At 56.3% G+C, this 12,945-nt stretch overlaps 4 protein-coding genes across 4 annotated transcripts; all 4 read left to right on the forward strand.

Moving 5' to 3' along the window:
- Nucleotides 1-4,239: 4,239 nt before the first annotated feature.
- On the forward strand, nucleotides 4,240-5,994 carry KRP23_13636 (uncharacterized protein; the record flags this gene model as incomplete). Its single annotated transcript, XM_067884372.1, has 2 exons — nucleotides 4,240-4,822; nucleotides 5,774-5,994. The coding sequence occupies 2 exons, from the start codon at nucleotides 4,240-4,242 to the stop codon at nucleotides 5,992-5,994; spliced, it is 804 nt and encodes a 267-aa protein (XP_067738396.1).
- A 372-nt stretch (nucleotides 5,995-6,366) lies between these two features.
- KRP23_13637 (uncharacterized protein) lies at nucleotides 6,367-8,191 on the forward strand (the record flags this gene model as incomplete). Its single annotated transcript, XM_067884374.1, has 3 exons — nucleotides 6,367-6,630; nucleotides 6,701-6,871; nucleotides 7,823-8,191. 3 exons carry the CDS (start codon nucleotides 6,367-6,369, stop codon nucleotides 8,189-8,191), a joined length of 804 nt encoding a protein of 267 aa, XP_067738397.1.
- Nucleotides 8,192-8,644: 453 nt separating this feature from the next.
- On the forward strand, nucleotides 8,645-10,354 carry KRP23_13638 (uncharacterized protein; the record flags this gene model as incomplete). Its single annotated transcript, XM_067884375.1, has 2 exons — nucleotides 8,645-9,028; nucleotides 9,983-10,354. 2 exons carry the CDS (start codon nucleotides 8,645-8,647, stop codon nucleotides 10,352-10,354), a joined length of 756 nt encoding a protein of 251 aa, XP_067738398.1.
- Nucleotides 10,355-11,006: 652 nt separating this feature from the next.
- On the forward strand, nucleotides 11,007-11,689 carry KRP23_13639 (uncharacterized protein; the record flags this gene model as incomplete). The annotated part of the gene is made up of 2 exons (XM_067884376.1): nucleotides 11,007-11,081; nucleotides 11,144-11,689. 2 exons carry the CDS (start codon nucleotides 11,007-11,009, stop codon nucleotides 11,687-11,689), a joined length of 621 nt encoding a protein of 206 aa, XP_067738399.1.
- Nucleotides 11,690-12,945: the final 1,256 nt, after the last annotated feature.

Here is a 12,945-nt window from a genome sequence, read left to right on the forward strand (position 1 = left end):
CACCGACAAAGGTAGCCTCCGCTCGAATGAGTACTTTGCTGGTGGTGAACCGAGTTTCGCCGCTGACAGAGCCGGATTTCGCTTGGCCTAGTGAGCTCGACATCGTGACTGAACAACGTCAGCAGCTTGCAGCTCGAGATCCTTCCGATGCCCTACCTCTGTGTCGCTGGAACGACGAGATGGGTTTATTCGTGACGGAGTCGGGCCGTATTTGGATCCCCGAACAGTGTGTCGATCTCCAACAACGACTGTGTGTGCTGGCACATGCCGGCCTTAGTGGGCATCGTGGCGAGGGAGTGACCCAGCAGATGCTGGCTGAAAAGTTCGACTGGCCTACTCTAAAAGCCGATGTGAAGGCGTTTGTGCGTAGTTGTCTCCACTGCATGGTCGTGGGTGAGCGCGTTGTTCCTCGACCTTTTGGCCAAGCTCTCCACGCTTCCGCTCCCAATGAGGTTCTGCACTTTGATTTTCTGTCACTTCCGGCAAGTTCGACTGGTGAACCATACGTGCTGGTGCTGAAGGACGACATGAGTGGGTACTGTGAATTAGTTACCTGCGAAAGTGCCACGGCTGAGGCAGCATGCTCGGCATTACTGGATTGGTTCAAGCGCTTTGGACCTGTTACGCAGTGGATATCGGATCGTGGGACTCATTTCAAGAACACCATTCTCGAGCAGGTGCGGAAGTTCTATGGTGGATCGCATCATTTTACAACAGCATACTGTCCGTGGTCTAACGGGACAGTGGAGGTGGTGAACAGACTGCTACTACGGTGCATGCGGGCGATGCTGAGCGAGCTGAAACTGCATGCGGCTGAATGGCCTACCATTCTCCCATTGGTGCAGTCTGCCCTCAACCAAATTCCAGCCGACCGGCTTGGTGGAGTGGCTCCAGTTACAGCGTTTACTGCGCTACCCGCTTCGCCTCCCATTCATGCCATCCTGCACCCGCAGACACAAGTCCTCTTTGACGTGGAGGCCGTGTACGAGAAGCAACGCCAGCATCTAGCGGACATTCGTGTCGCGCTAGACAACATGCATCGAGCAGTGACCAGTGTTGCAGAGACGAAGCGAGAGCAGGCAAGGGCACGACGAGCTGCACAATCGGGCGTGCACATGGCAAACTTTGAAATTGGAGATTTCGTTCTTGTGGCTCAGGTGATTGGCCGCGTGAACAAGTTGGCCGTGCACTGGCGAGGTCCGCGGCGCATCGTCCGCGCTCTCACAGACTACATTTTCGAGGTGCAGGATTTGAGCCCGCCGTTCCAAGTCTCCACGCACCATGCATCACGTTTACAGCTGTATGCAGACAGTCGTCGCGACGTCACGGAGGATTTGATAGCTCATGCTATGCATGCGGACGGTGGTCATCTTGTTGCCAAATTCCTCAAATGCCGTCTCGGTGCTGAGTCTCACGTGTGGGAGATCGAAGTCGAGTGGGTCGGGCTTGATCCGCTCGAAGCATCGTGGGAACCAGCGGCAATCATGTTCGAAGACGTTCCCCGACTGGTGGAACAGTTCGTCAACTCGCAGCCTGATGACTCAGCAGCTCATGCTATGTGGTCGTCACTTGTCGACGAACGTCCGCGCAAACCCACGAAGAAAGGCAAAGGAGCCTCCAAGAAGAGAGGGTAATGATCTGCAGCCATGCAGCAACGGTGTCGACCCGCCTCCGTCCGCCAATGGGCGGCAGCCAGCAGACAGCGAGTGGCAGAAGGCTGAAGGTGACTCTGGGTTCTGGGTTGTGAGATCTCAGCCGGGCTGGAATATCATTTCTAGTTTGTACCCACCGAGGCGTCGCACTGCCACTGGCAGTCTGCCAGTGCGGCACTGGGGAAGTTTGTAGTAGCGGCGCACCATGGCTAGCGTTAGAAGGAGGGCACGCAGTGCAGGCAAATTCTAACGGAGCTCAAATACATGTCAGTTTGAAATTTCCTCCCTAGTGCGCAATAGAGGAGGTGGCTGGGGCTAGCCGAGCGCCGAGTCAGAACAGCATTGACTACAACGAGATCTTTTACCCTTTTAGCAGGACGGAAGTATTCAGGCTTCTCCTCACTATTGCAGCCTTGCTCGATCTCGAGATTCACCAAATGGATGTGCAAACTGCATTCCTCAATGGTTATATTGAGGAGGAAATTTATATGGCTCAACCGGGAGGTTTTAAAATCCCGGGCAAGGAGCACCTCGTATGCAAACTGCTTAAGAATCTCTACGGGTTGAAACAAGCACTCCGTGTCTGGTACCGAACGTTGTCTGTTTTCCTAAAAAGGCTTGGTTTGCACAAACTTATCAAGAACAGCTGTGTATTCAAACGCACTATCATTGGCATTTCGTGCTTTATTGCAGTGTACGTGGACGATTTTTTTTATAATTGCATCCACTCCAGCCCTGAGCTGAAATCCGCCATGACACTGCGGTTCTCCATGACCGATTTAGGGAAGGTGAAGTACTGACTCGGGTGGTCCATCCAACGTGACCGTAAGAACCGAACAATCTTTATTCACCAGCACAAGTACGCTTCAAAGGTCCTAAACCACTTCAATGCCTTTATTCCTTATCCTAGTGCAACTCCAGCAGATTGGAACGCAAAACTCTCCGTAAGCAGCCAACCTACCAGTGAAGCAAAGAAAAGTGCAATGCAAGACATTCTGTATCGTGAAGCCGTCGGTAGTGTTATGTATCTCATGGTAGGTACCCGATCCGACATGGCCTTCTACATGCGTGAGGTTAGCCAATTTCTAGCGACTCCTGGAATGGAGCACTGGAACGCCGTTATCCGTGGGCTCAAGTACCTGGTAGGCACCAAAAACTACGGCCTGGTGTTGGGAGGGTCGCTGAATATCACTCCCGAGAACCTAGCGGACAATCTGATAGCCTATAGCGACTCGGACTATGCTAACTGCCCTAACACACGACGCTCAGTAGGCAGATACGTTACTATGTTTGCTAACAGTCCAATATCGTGGCTCTAACGCAAACATCACACGGTCATTCTCTCTACGACTGAGGCTGAGTATATCGCCCTGTGTCACTGCATGCAAGAGATGATCTTCCCGAAGCTCCTCCTGAATGAGCTTGGGTTTGTTACAACACAGTCCAACCTTATTCACAAAGACAACCAAACCTGCATTAAAATCTGCTATAACCCCGAACTACATGGGAAGTCTAAACACATTCACATTAGATATTGCTTCATGCAGGAAAAGGTAGAACGACACGAATTCACCGTCGCCTATTGCAACACCACGGAAATGATAGGGAGTCACTCTGATTTTGCATTTAGTACCTTTTATATTCAATACATCAGAGAATCTGAATATTATGTAAAAAGGCAGGGAGGCTGCTACGGAATACCTCTCTACATAGTGGTACACAGTATCACGGCTACTCTTGGACTTGATAGTAAGTAGTGATAAGACCCCTTTAAACCGATACGTATGGTATCCACTATACCATAGCGGACACCAGAGTGTTCGCATACCTGGCTTGTAGACCAGTCATCCCTACGCTGTCCTTTGGACCGCTTCCTAACTCCTGTCACTCTAATATCACTCACTTCGTCTGCTACTCAATCTTCTGTCTGCTCTACTCCCAGCCAACACCCTTAACAAGCTCGAACACCGAAGGCTTCAGCATGTCAAAATGGGTACATGTACCTACTATCAGTAGGCAACTGATATATCCGAGTTTGGCGGGGCTTCCGTTCTGATAGGCTCGCTACGACACTGCACTTGTAGTTGTCAAGTTTGACACGCAAGCCATTTTGGGATTGCATTGCGACTCGCACACGACAGAAGCAAGCAAAAAAACTGGATTGTTGCAGCTGGCATCTCATTAATCCAGGGTAATAACTCAGTTGCGACGCTGAATTTCACTTCTGATGCACTGTGGTACCGTGGCAACCGCAGCTGCAGGCATAGCTCGTTTGACCCCGTTGATTTCCTGAGTGTGGGTGAGGTGGACACCGAGGAGTAGTGAGAACCTTCATCTCCGAGCCTCGCAGTATGCTTTTCCCGGACAATTGCCTTCAGCGTCGTCCTCGCCCTGCATAAGCTTGACATCCAACTTTTGCCCTTACCCGCGGTCCATACAAACCTCCATACTATTTTAATCACACCTGCTTCGAACAGCAATGTGACGACGTGACGACGAGCTCCTATGCCAAATTGCCTCGACCTGGAGCTGCCTCTCTGGCCTCCACACTCTCTAATCAGCCACAGCCCACGCTACACCCGCACCAATGGCGGAGGCGGCCGAGATCTCCCGCCCCATGGTCGGCTCCATGAGCGGAGCCCCCGTGTCTGGCTCCACGTACCGCAACAGCGAGTTCACGCGCGAGGCGATGGACTCGTCCATGCGCCTCACCGAGTCCGGCGGCCAGCGCGACAGCTCCACGTACGGCCCCGGCGGCCAGCGCCAGACGGAGATGAAGCTCCTGGCCGTAGAACCAGACCTGGGGATGCCCCCAGAGCGCACCAAGGACTACAAGGGTCGCATCCGCACGTGGCCAGGGCTTCTGCTGCTTCTGCTCATCGTGGCCGGCGCCGTGGCGCTCATCACCATCAACGCCATCGACGTGCAGGACCAGATGAACATCAACGCGCAGCGCTTCGAGAACGCGTCGCAGGCCAAGCGCAAGATCAAAGACGGACTCACCGACGACAGCGTCATCGTCTCAGACGACGGACAGGTGGGCAACCCCAAGAAGTACCCGGACATGGGCTGCGAACTGCCCGACTACCAGAGCAAGAACGGGCAAATCGTTGCAGTCGCCAAGAACGGCACAGAGGTACCTGTGGGTATCAAGGGGCTCAACTGGTTCGGTATGGAGACTGGGCTTGCAATCCCCTTTGGGCTGTGGGAGAACATGGACAATGGTACGTCCGTGTACGAGATCGCGGCCTTCCTGGCCCGCAACAAGTTCAACAGCGTCCGCTTGCCCGTGTGCATCAAGAACATTCTGAAGGACACGGCGCCGGACAAATCGCTCATCAACTTGAACACGAACCGAGCCATCAACATCACGTCGTACATGACGACGATCCAGACGATCGTGGAGGCGCTGGGGTATCGCCACATCACGGTCCTCATCAGTCTCCACACTCTGGACCCGAAGAAATCGGGCGGTGCGTGGTACAGCGAGGATCTCGGCGTGTCGGAGGAGGATTTCTTGACTGCAGTGGACACTTTGACCAAGAACCTGTGCACGTCGAAATACTGGAACATTCTCGGCTTGGACTTGAAGAACGAGCCGCACGAGTGCTCGTGGGGCGGTGATGACCCAGATTGGCAGAAGGGAGCGACGTTGATCGGCAACCGCATGCTGGAGGGCTGCCCCAACTGGTTGGCGTTTGTTGAAGGCATCGCTTCCAAGGGCACGATCACACTCAACGGCGAGGAAAACACCTACTTCGATTGGTGGGGCGGTGGTCTCGCTGACGCTGGAGGCGACCCTGTCACGTTTGATGTTGAGAACAAGCTAGTCTGGGCTCCGCACTACTACAACACGGGCGTGAGTCCCGCCTGGTACCTGTACGCGTCCGGCACTCAAAACGCCGAGGGCGCGCTGGAAGACTACGTGGAGCTGGACGATGACACGTTGCGGAACAACGTCGAGAAGACCATGGACAAGATGTTTGGCTACTTGCTCGGAGTTGACACCAACACGGCCATGGTCATGGGCGAGTTCGCCGGTCTGTACGGCAAGGACGCCCACCCATTGCTCACTACCAAGCGCACGACGGACTTTACGATCGAGGTCATGCTGCGGTCAGGGTACGCCGGAGGCTACATGTGGTCGCTTAACCCGGAGAGTGCGTACCAGTACAACCCGGCCGACACGTACGGCACGTTCACGGAGGGGTTGCTGGAGGACGACTGGATCACTCCGAACAAGGTCTTCGTAGACGGAATTGCTGCTCTGGACGAGATCAAGAACCTCAAAATGTTCCCGTGCTTTGAGGTGGAGATGACGAGTGCCGCGGGGTCTTCGTAGGGCCGTTTCTCTATTTTACTTTTGCTCTTGGGATATGGTAGCTGTAGTTCCGAGAAATGTATCATTTTTGAGCTCACACGTCGACTGGATGAGATGGTGTTGCTGTCCGTGTCAACTTGGGGGGGGCAATGGCGCTATTCAGGCTCAGGATTCGAGCCGAGGCCGCACGCGCGCATCCGTTACCCCCTCGCTTTCAACTCGATCCTGAATTAGCAGCACCCGTTTAGTGCGTTGTGAGACCATGTTGTCTGTTACGTCGGAGATGCGATTGCCGGCCTTCTCGCTCGCTGTAGCATTCTAGCAGGCATTCTCCAATTTGTCGAGGCTGCGGCAGTATCTCTCGCAGTGTTAACCGCTTCGAAGCCCTTGAGCATGGAGGTGAGAATCGTGCGGCCGATGCCGCCAAAGTCCAGCGACGTCCCCTCTGAAACAGGAGATGACGCCGACAGACCTTCCTCTTACCGGAACACCGAGTACACAAGCGGCCGAGCGAGTGCCTATGCAGCAGGAGATGGCTCCGACTCCGGTCGAGAGACCATGATGAGCTCACGACAGACAGAGATGAAGCTCATGGCCATGGACCTGAGCGATGGTGCGGTGCCAGAGCGAGTGCAAGACTACAAGGGTCGGATTCGGGTACGTCTTGACCGCTTGGTGCCTGAGTTCGTAGCATCCGAGCGCTGACACTTGTGCGTGTTGTCAACAGACGTGGCGAGGCCTCATGCTGCTGTGTGTCATCCTGGGCGGGGCTGCGGCAATCATCACAACTTGTGCCTTAAGTGCTAGCGACGCTGCTGCCGTTAGACAAGCTCGATACGAGAACAAGACGGAAGAGCGACGTAAGATCAACGACGGACTCACCGACGACAGCGTCATCGTCTCAGACGACGGACAGGTGGGAAACCCCAAGAAGTACCCGGACATGGGCTGTGAACTGCCAGACTACCAAAGCAAAAAAGGTCAGATCTTCGCCGTGTCCAAGAACGGCACGGAAGTCCCCGTGGGTATCAAGGGCGTCAACTGGTTCGGCATGGAGACCGGACTAGCGATCCCCTTCGGACTATGGGAGAACATGGATAATGGTACGTCCGTGTACGAGATCGCGGCCTTCCTGGCCCGCAACAACTTCAACAGCGTGCGCTTGCCCGTGTGCATCAAGAACATCCTCAAGGACGTCGCTCCGGAGAAGTCCCTCATCAATATGAACACGAACCGCGCCATTAACATCACGTCGTACATGACGACGATCTAGACGATCGTGGAGGCGCTGGGGTATCGCCACATCACGGTCATGATCAGTCTCCACACTCTGGACATCAAGCAATCGGGCGGTGCGTGGTACAGTGACGAACTCGGCGTGACGGAGGACCAGTTCCTCGAGGCCGTCGACATGTTGACCAAGAACCTGTGCACGTCGAAATACTGGAACATCCTCGGCTTGGACCTGAAGAACGAGCCGCACGAGTGCTCGTGGGGCGGCAAGGCCCCGGACTGGCAAAAGGGTTCGACGCTCATCGGCAACCGCATGCTGGAGGGCTGCCCCAACTGGATGGCCTTTGTGGAAGGCATCGCTAGCTCCGGGACAATTACGCTCGGTAGTAGGACAAACACCTACTTCGACTGGTGGGGTGGAGGTCTCACGAACGCTGGGGAAAATCCCGTCGAGCTCACCACGGAGCACAAGGTCGTGTGGGCTCCGCACTACTACAACACGGGCGTCTACCCCGCCTGGTACCTGTACGAGTCGACGGGCGCCGTGACTGCGTCGGGGGCGTATGAGAGCTTCGTTGAGTTGGGCGACGACGACTTGCGCTACAACGTGGAGAAGACCATGGACAAGATGTTCGGTTACCTCGCTGGGTCGTCCGATTACGCGATGGTCATGGGCGAGTTCGCCGGCCTGTACTCCAAGGATGTGCACCCGATGAAGACCACCAAGCGCACGACGGACTACACGATCGAGGTGATGGTCAAGGCGGGCTACGCGGGCGGCTACATGTGGTCGCTCAACCCGGAGAGCGCGTACCAGTACAACCCGGCCACCGTGTACGGCACGTTCACGGAGGGGCTGCTGGAGGACGACTGGATCACGCCCAACAAGGTGTTCATGGAGGGCATGGCGGCCATGGAGAAGATCAAGAACCTCAAGCGGTTCCCGTGCTTCCCACAGAAGGCCTCGTCCTCGGGCTCCTCGTAGATGAGGGCGGTTATGAGAGCGTAGTAGTTTCGATAAAGGCAACAATGCAGATGCTTTGACATAACCAACGTTTCGCACGAACGGATCCCGACCGAGCCTCACGCAGCACAGCACCTTGGTTGTGCCGGACTTGATACGAGCCCAGCAGCATGCACACCCGTAGTAGTGCCACTCGATCCGACAAACAAGGTAATGCAACCACGACCTGGTTGCTCGCGGTAGTTATTAGCTCAGGGATTAACCACAGTAGTAGTTAATCCCTGAGGTGGATTCCCGAGACTGACATCTCACAAACCTGAATTTTCAGCCTTCGAACAGCCCAACGACGTGAAACCACTAGGTTCTCTGTCCAGAAGTCGCCCATTTTCTATGGACCCTCTAGGATATCACGCAGCCTGATGGTACAGTGCTCTCTGCTTCTCTCACTTCGCATTCGGCCGTCTCGAGAGCACCATGGCCGAGGTCTCGCGCCCCGCGTCGGGGGACATAGGCAGCAGCCGCACGAGCGACTTCTCCAGCGGCAACTTCAGTATGCACCTCGACTCGTCGCAGGGTCCGCGTCTGAGCGCCACCAGCGGCGGTCAGCGCCAGACGGAGATGAAGCTCCTGGCTATGGAACCGGACCTGGGCCTGCCCGCCGAGCGCTCCAAGGACTACAAGGGCCGCATCCGCACGTGGCCGGGGCTGCTCCTGCTGCTGCTCATGATCAGCGGCGCTCTGGCCGTCATCGTCCTGCAGGCCAAAGAGACCAGCGACGCCATCAAAGTGAACCGGGAAAACTACGAGCAGCGGCTCAACGACAAGCGCAAGATCAAAGACGGCAAGGACGACGACCAGGTCATCATCTCGGACGACGGACAGGTGGGCAACCCCAAGTCGTACCCGGACATGGGCTGCGAACTGCCCGACTACCAGAGCAAGAACGGCAAGATCGTTGCGGTCGCCAAGAACGGCACGGAAGTCCCCGTGGGTATCAAGGGCGTCAACTGGTTCGGCATGGAGACCGGACTAGCGATCCCCTTCGGACTATGGGAGAACATGGACAATGGTACGTCCGTGTACGAGATCGCGGCCTTCCTGGCTCGCAACAACTTCAACAGCGTGCGCTTGCCCGTGTGTATCAAGAACATCCTCAAGGACGTCGCTCCGGAGAAGTCCCTCATCAACATGAACACGAACCGAGCCATGAACATCACGTCGTACATCACGACCATCCAGTCGATCGTGGAGGCGCTGGGCTTCCGTCACGTGTCCGTCCTCATCAGTCTCCACACGCTGGACCCCAAGAAATCGGGCGGCGCCTGGTACAGTGATGAACTCGACGTGACCGAGGACGAGTTCCTCAGCGCCGTCGACACTATAACACAAAACCTCTGCGGCCCCAAGTACTGGAACGTCATCGGCCTTGATCTAAAGAATGAGCCGCACGAGTGTACGTGGGGAGGTGATGCTCCGGACTGGCAGAAAGGAGCGACGTTGATCGGCAACCGCATGCTGGAAGGCTGCCCCAACTGGCTGGCTTTCGTCGAAGGCATCGCTGGCTCGGGCACCATATCCCTCAACGGAGAAACGAACACCTACTACGACTGGTGGGGTGGGGGCATGGAGAACGCCGCCGATTATCCGATTACCTTCGACACCGAGAACAAACTGGTGTGGTCGCCGCATTACTACAACACGGGTGTGAGCCCGGCCTGGTATCTGTACGCGTCTGGTACGCAGAACGCCGAGGGTGGGCTGGACGGCTACGTGGAGCTGGACGACGACACGTTGCGGACCAATGTCGAGCAGACCATGGACAAGATGTTCGGCTACCTGATCGAGAAGACCCCCAACACGGCAATGGTCATGGGCGAGTTCGCCGGCCTGTACTCGAAAGACGCCCACCCGCTGAAAACCACCAAGCGCACGACGGACTACACGATCGAGGTCATGCTCAAGGCGGGATACGCAGGTGCCTACATGTGGTCGCTCAACCCGGAGAGCGCGTACCAGTACAACCCGGCCGACACGTACGGCACGTTCACGGAGGGGCTGCTGGAGGACGACTGGCTCACCCCGAACAAGGAGTTCGTGACAGGTATCGGCGCCTTGGACGTGATGGAGAATCTTCAACGGTTTCCGTGCTTCGCCCAGGAAGTCGCGAGCTCTTCTTCCGGCTAGGCGCGTTATGAACTGCTGCCACCGCCTGCAACGTAGCGAGGTACGTGTGCGAGAGCATTCTTCGTGGAGCTTCTGCACCGCGTTTGGTCGACGCTGGGGCGTGAGCAGGAGGTGGTTGGTAGGCAAGTGAGGAGATAGAGTGCCTGTTGTCCAGTACATTAATTCACGATTCCATTTCGACTTGTTTCTCTTAACATCCGCGCACCCACCGCTCCGCCGCAAGGGGTCACGCCGGTGGCAGGAATCCTCTGGCTTGCGACTTGCGCATGGGCTTCAAAGTTGCGCCGGTCCGAGCTCACATGCACATGGCTAAAGAGGTGGTTTCATCGTGACCTGTCCTCCGGCACTGGAGCTTCTGAAGGCGCCTGCGGACAGCAAAGTGGCCCCGTGGAGGATAAGACGCGCTCTCCTTGGAGCACTTCTCAACATTCCTCGGGACGCCAACGACCGGATCCAACCATGTCCGAGGTCACCCGACCCATTCTGGGTCAAAAGTCCATCGAGGAGCGCTCGGCGAGCACCGTGAGCAACCAGACCAGCGAGTATTTCAATGGCAACTTCAGCTCGCACCTCAATGCCGCGCAGGGTGCGCTCCTGACGGACTCTCGAAGTAGCTCCTTCTACAGCGTAGGGGGCCCCCCGTCAAACCGAGATGAAGCTCAAGGTGGCCGAGCTTGACCACAACCTACCACCGGAGCGGACGAAAGACTACAAGGGTCGGATCCGGGTACGTTGTGCTTTGAAACGATGTCGAGACGGCAGTGAACTGACGATTGTGGCTTGGTACAGACGTGGCCTGGAGTTCTCCTCATTCTGTTCATTGTGGGTGGCGCAGTGGCAATGATCACCAAGCAAGCCACCAGCACGAGCGACCAGATGCAACTCAACGCCGTGAGGTTCGAGCAGCACATGGAGGGAGACCGCAAGATCCAAGACGGCAAGGACGACGACCAGGTCATCACCTCGGACGACGGACAGGTGGGAAACCCCAAGAAGTACCCGGACATGGGCTGCGAACTGCCCGACTACCAGAGCAAGAACGGCCAGATCTTCGCCGTGTCCAAGAACGGCACGGAAGTCCCCGTGGGTATCAAGGGCGTCAACTGGTTCGGCATGGAGACCGGACTAGCGATCCCCTTCGGACTATGGGAGAACATGGACAATGGTACGTCCGTGTACGAGATCGCGGCCTTCCTGGCCCGCAACAACTTCAACAGCGTGCGCTTGCCCGTGTGCATCAAGAACATCCTCAAGGACGTCGCTCCGGAGAAGTCCCTCATCAATATGAACACGAACCGCGCCATTAACATCACGTCGTACATGACGACGATCTAGACGATCGTGGAGGCGCTGGGGTATCGCCACATCACGGTCCTCATCAGTCTCCACACTCTGGACCCGAAGAAATCGGGCGGTGCGTGGTACAGCGAGGATCTCGGCGTGTCGGAGGAGGATTTCTTGACTGCAGTGGACACATTGACCAAGAACCTGTGCACGTCGAAATACTGGAACATCCTCGGCTTGGACTTGAAGAACGAGCCGCACGAGTGCTCGTGGGGCGGCAAGGCCCCGGACTGGCAAAAGGGTTCGACGCTCATCGGCAACCGCATGCTGGAGGGCTGCCCAACTGGTTGGCGTTTGTGGAAGGCGTCAACGGCGTGCACGAGGTCACGGCCACGGACGGCAGGACGGACAACTTTTACGACTGGTGGGGCGGGGGGCTAGAGGAAGCAGGGGACAACCTCGTCACGTACAATGTGGAGAACAAACTCGTGTGGGCACCGCATTACTACAACACGGGCGTGAGTCCTCAATGGTATCTCTATGCAGCGGGGGAGTGGCAGGAGTCTGGTATCTTGCAAGGCTACGAGGAGCTCAGCGACCAAGACTTGAAAGCGAACGTCGACAGCACAATGGACCTCATGTTCGGTTACCTCATGAAGAAGACGTCGTACGCCATGGTGCTCGGGGAGTTCGCCGGCTTGTACTCCAAGGACGCCCACCCGCTGCTCACCACCAAACGCACGTCGGATTACAACATCGAGATCATGATCGAGAAGGACTACGCGGGCGGCTACATGTGGTCGCTCAACCCGGAGAGCGCGTACCAGTACAACCCGGCCGACACGGCGGGCCACTTCACGGAAGGTCTCCTGGAGGACGACTGGCTCACGCCCAACAAGGTGTTCATGGAGGGCATGGCTGCCATGGACAACGTCAAGGACCTCAAGCGGTTCCCGTGCTTCCCCATAGAGGTCGAGGATAGGTAGTCCCAGCACTTTGCACATGTACAAATGCACACGAAATGAACGCTACAGTTGAAAGTGTCAGTGGCGGGCGAGTGCTTTCGCGCCGTCGACCAGCACCAGCAGTTCTCAACTGGAACTGGACCCCCTCCCCATCGCATCAGCTTTCACGCGTCCTCTACACGCATTTGGTCTCTACAGGTAGAACACCTTTCCACGCTGCTGTCAAATATTTGCAGCTGGTAGCTGCGCGGCACATGCGCGTGACGGACGAGCGATAAGATACGTCGGACGATGTGGTGTAAAGAGCAACGCAACGCGCCACTTGCGCAGTTGCCAATCACT

Source organism: Phytophthora ramorum, assembly GCF_020800215.1.
Source record: "Phytophthora ramorum isolate Pr-102 chromosome Unknown Phyram_PR-102_s0018, whole genome shotgun sequence".
In the NCBI taxonomy this organism is placed as follows: Eukaryota; Oomycota; class Peronosporomycetes; order Peronosporales; family Peronosporaceae; genus Phytophthora; species Phytophthora ramorum.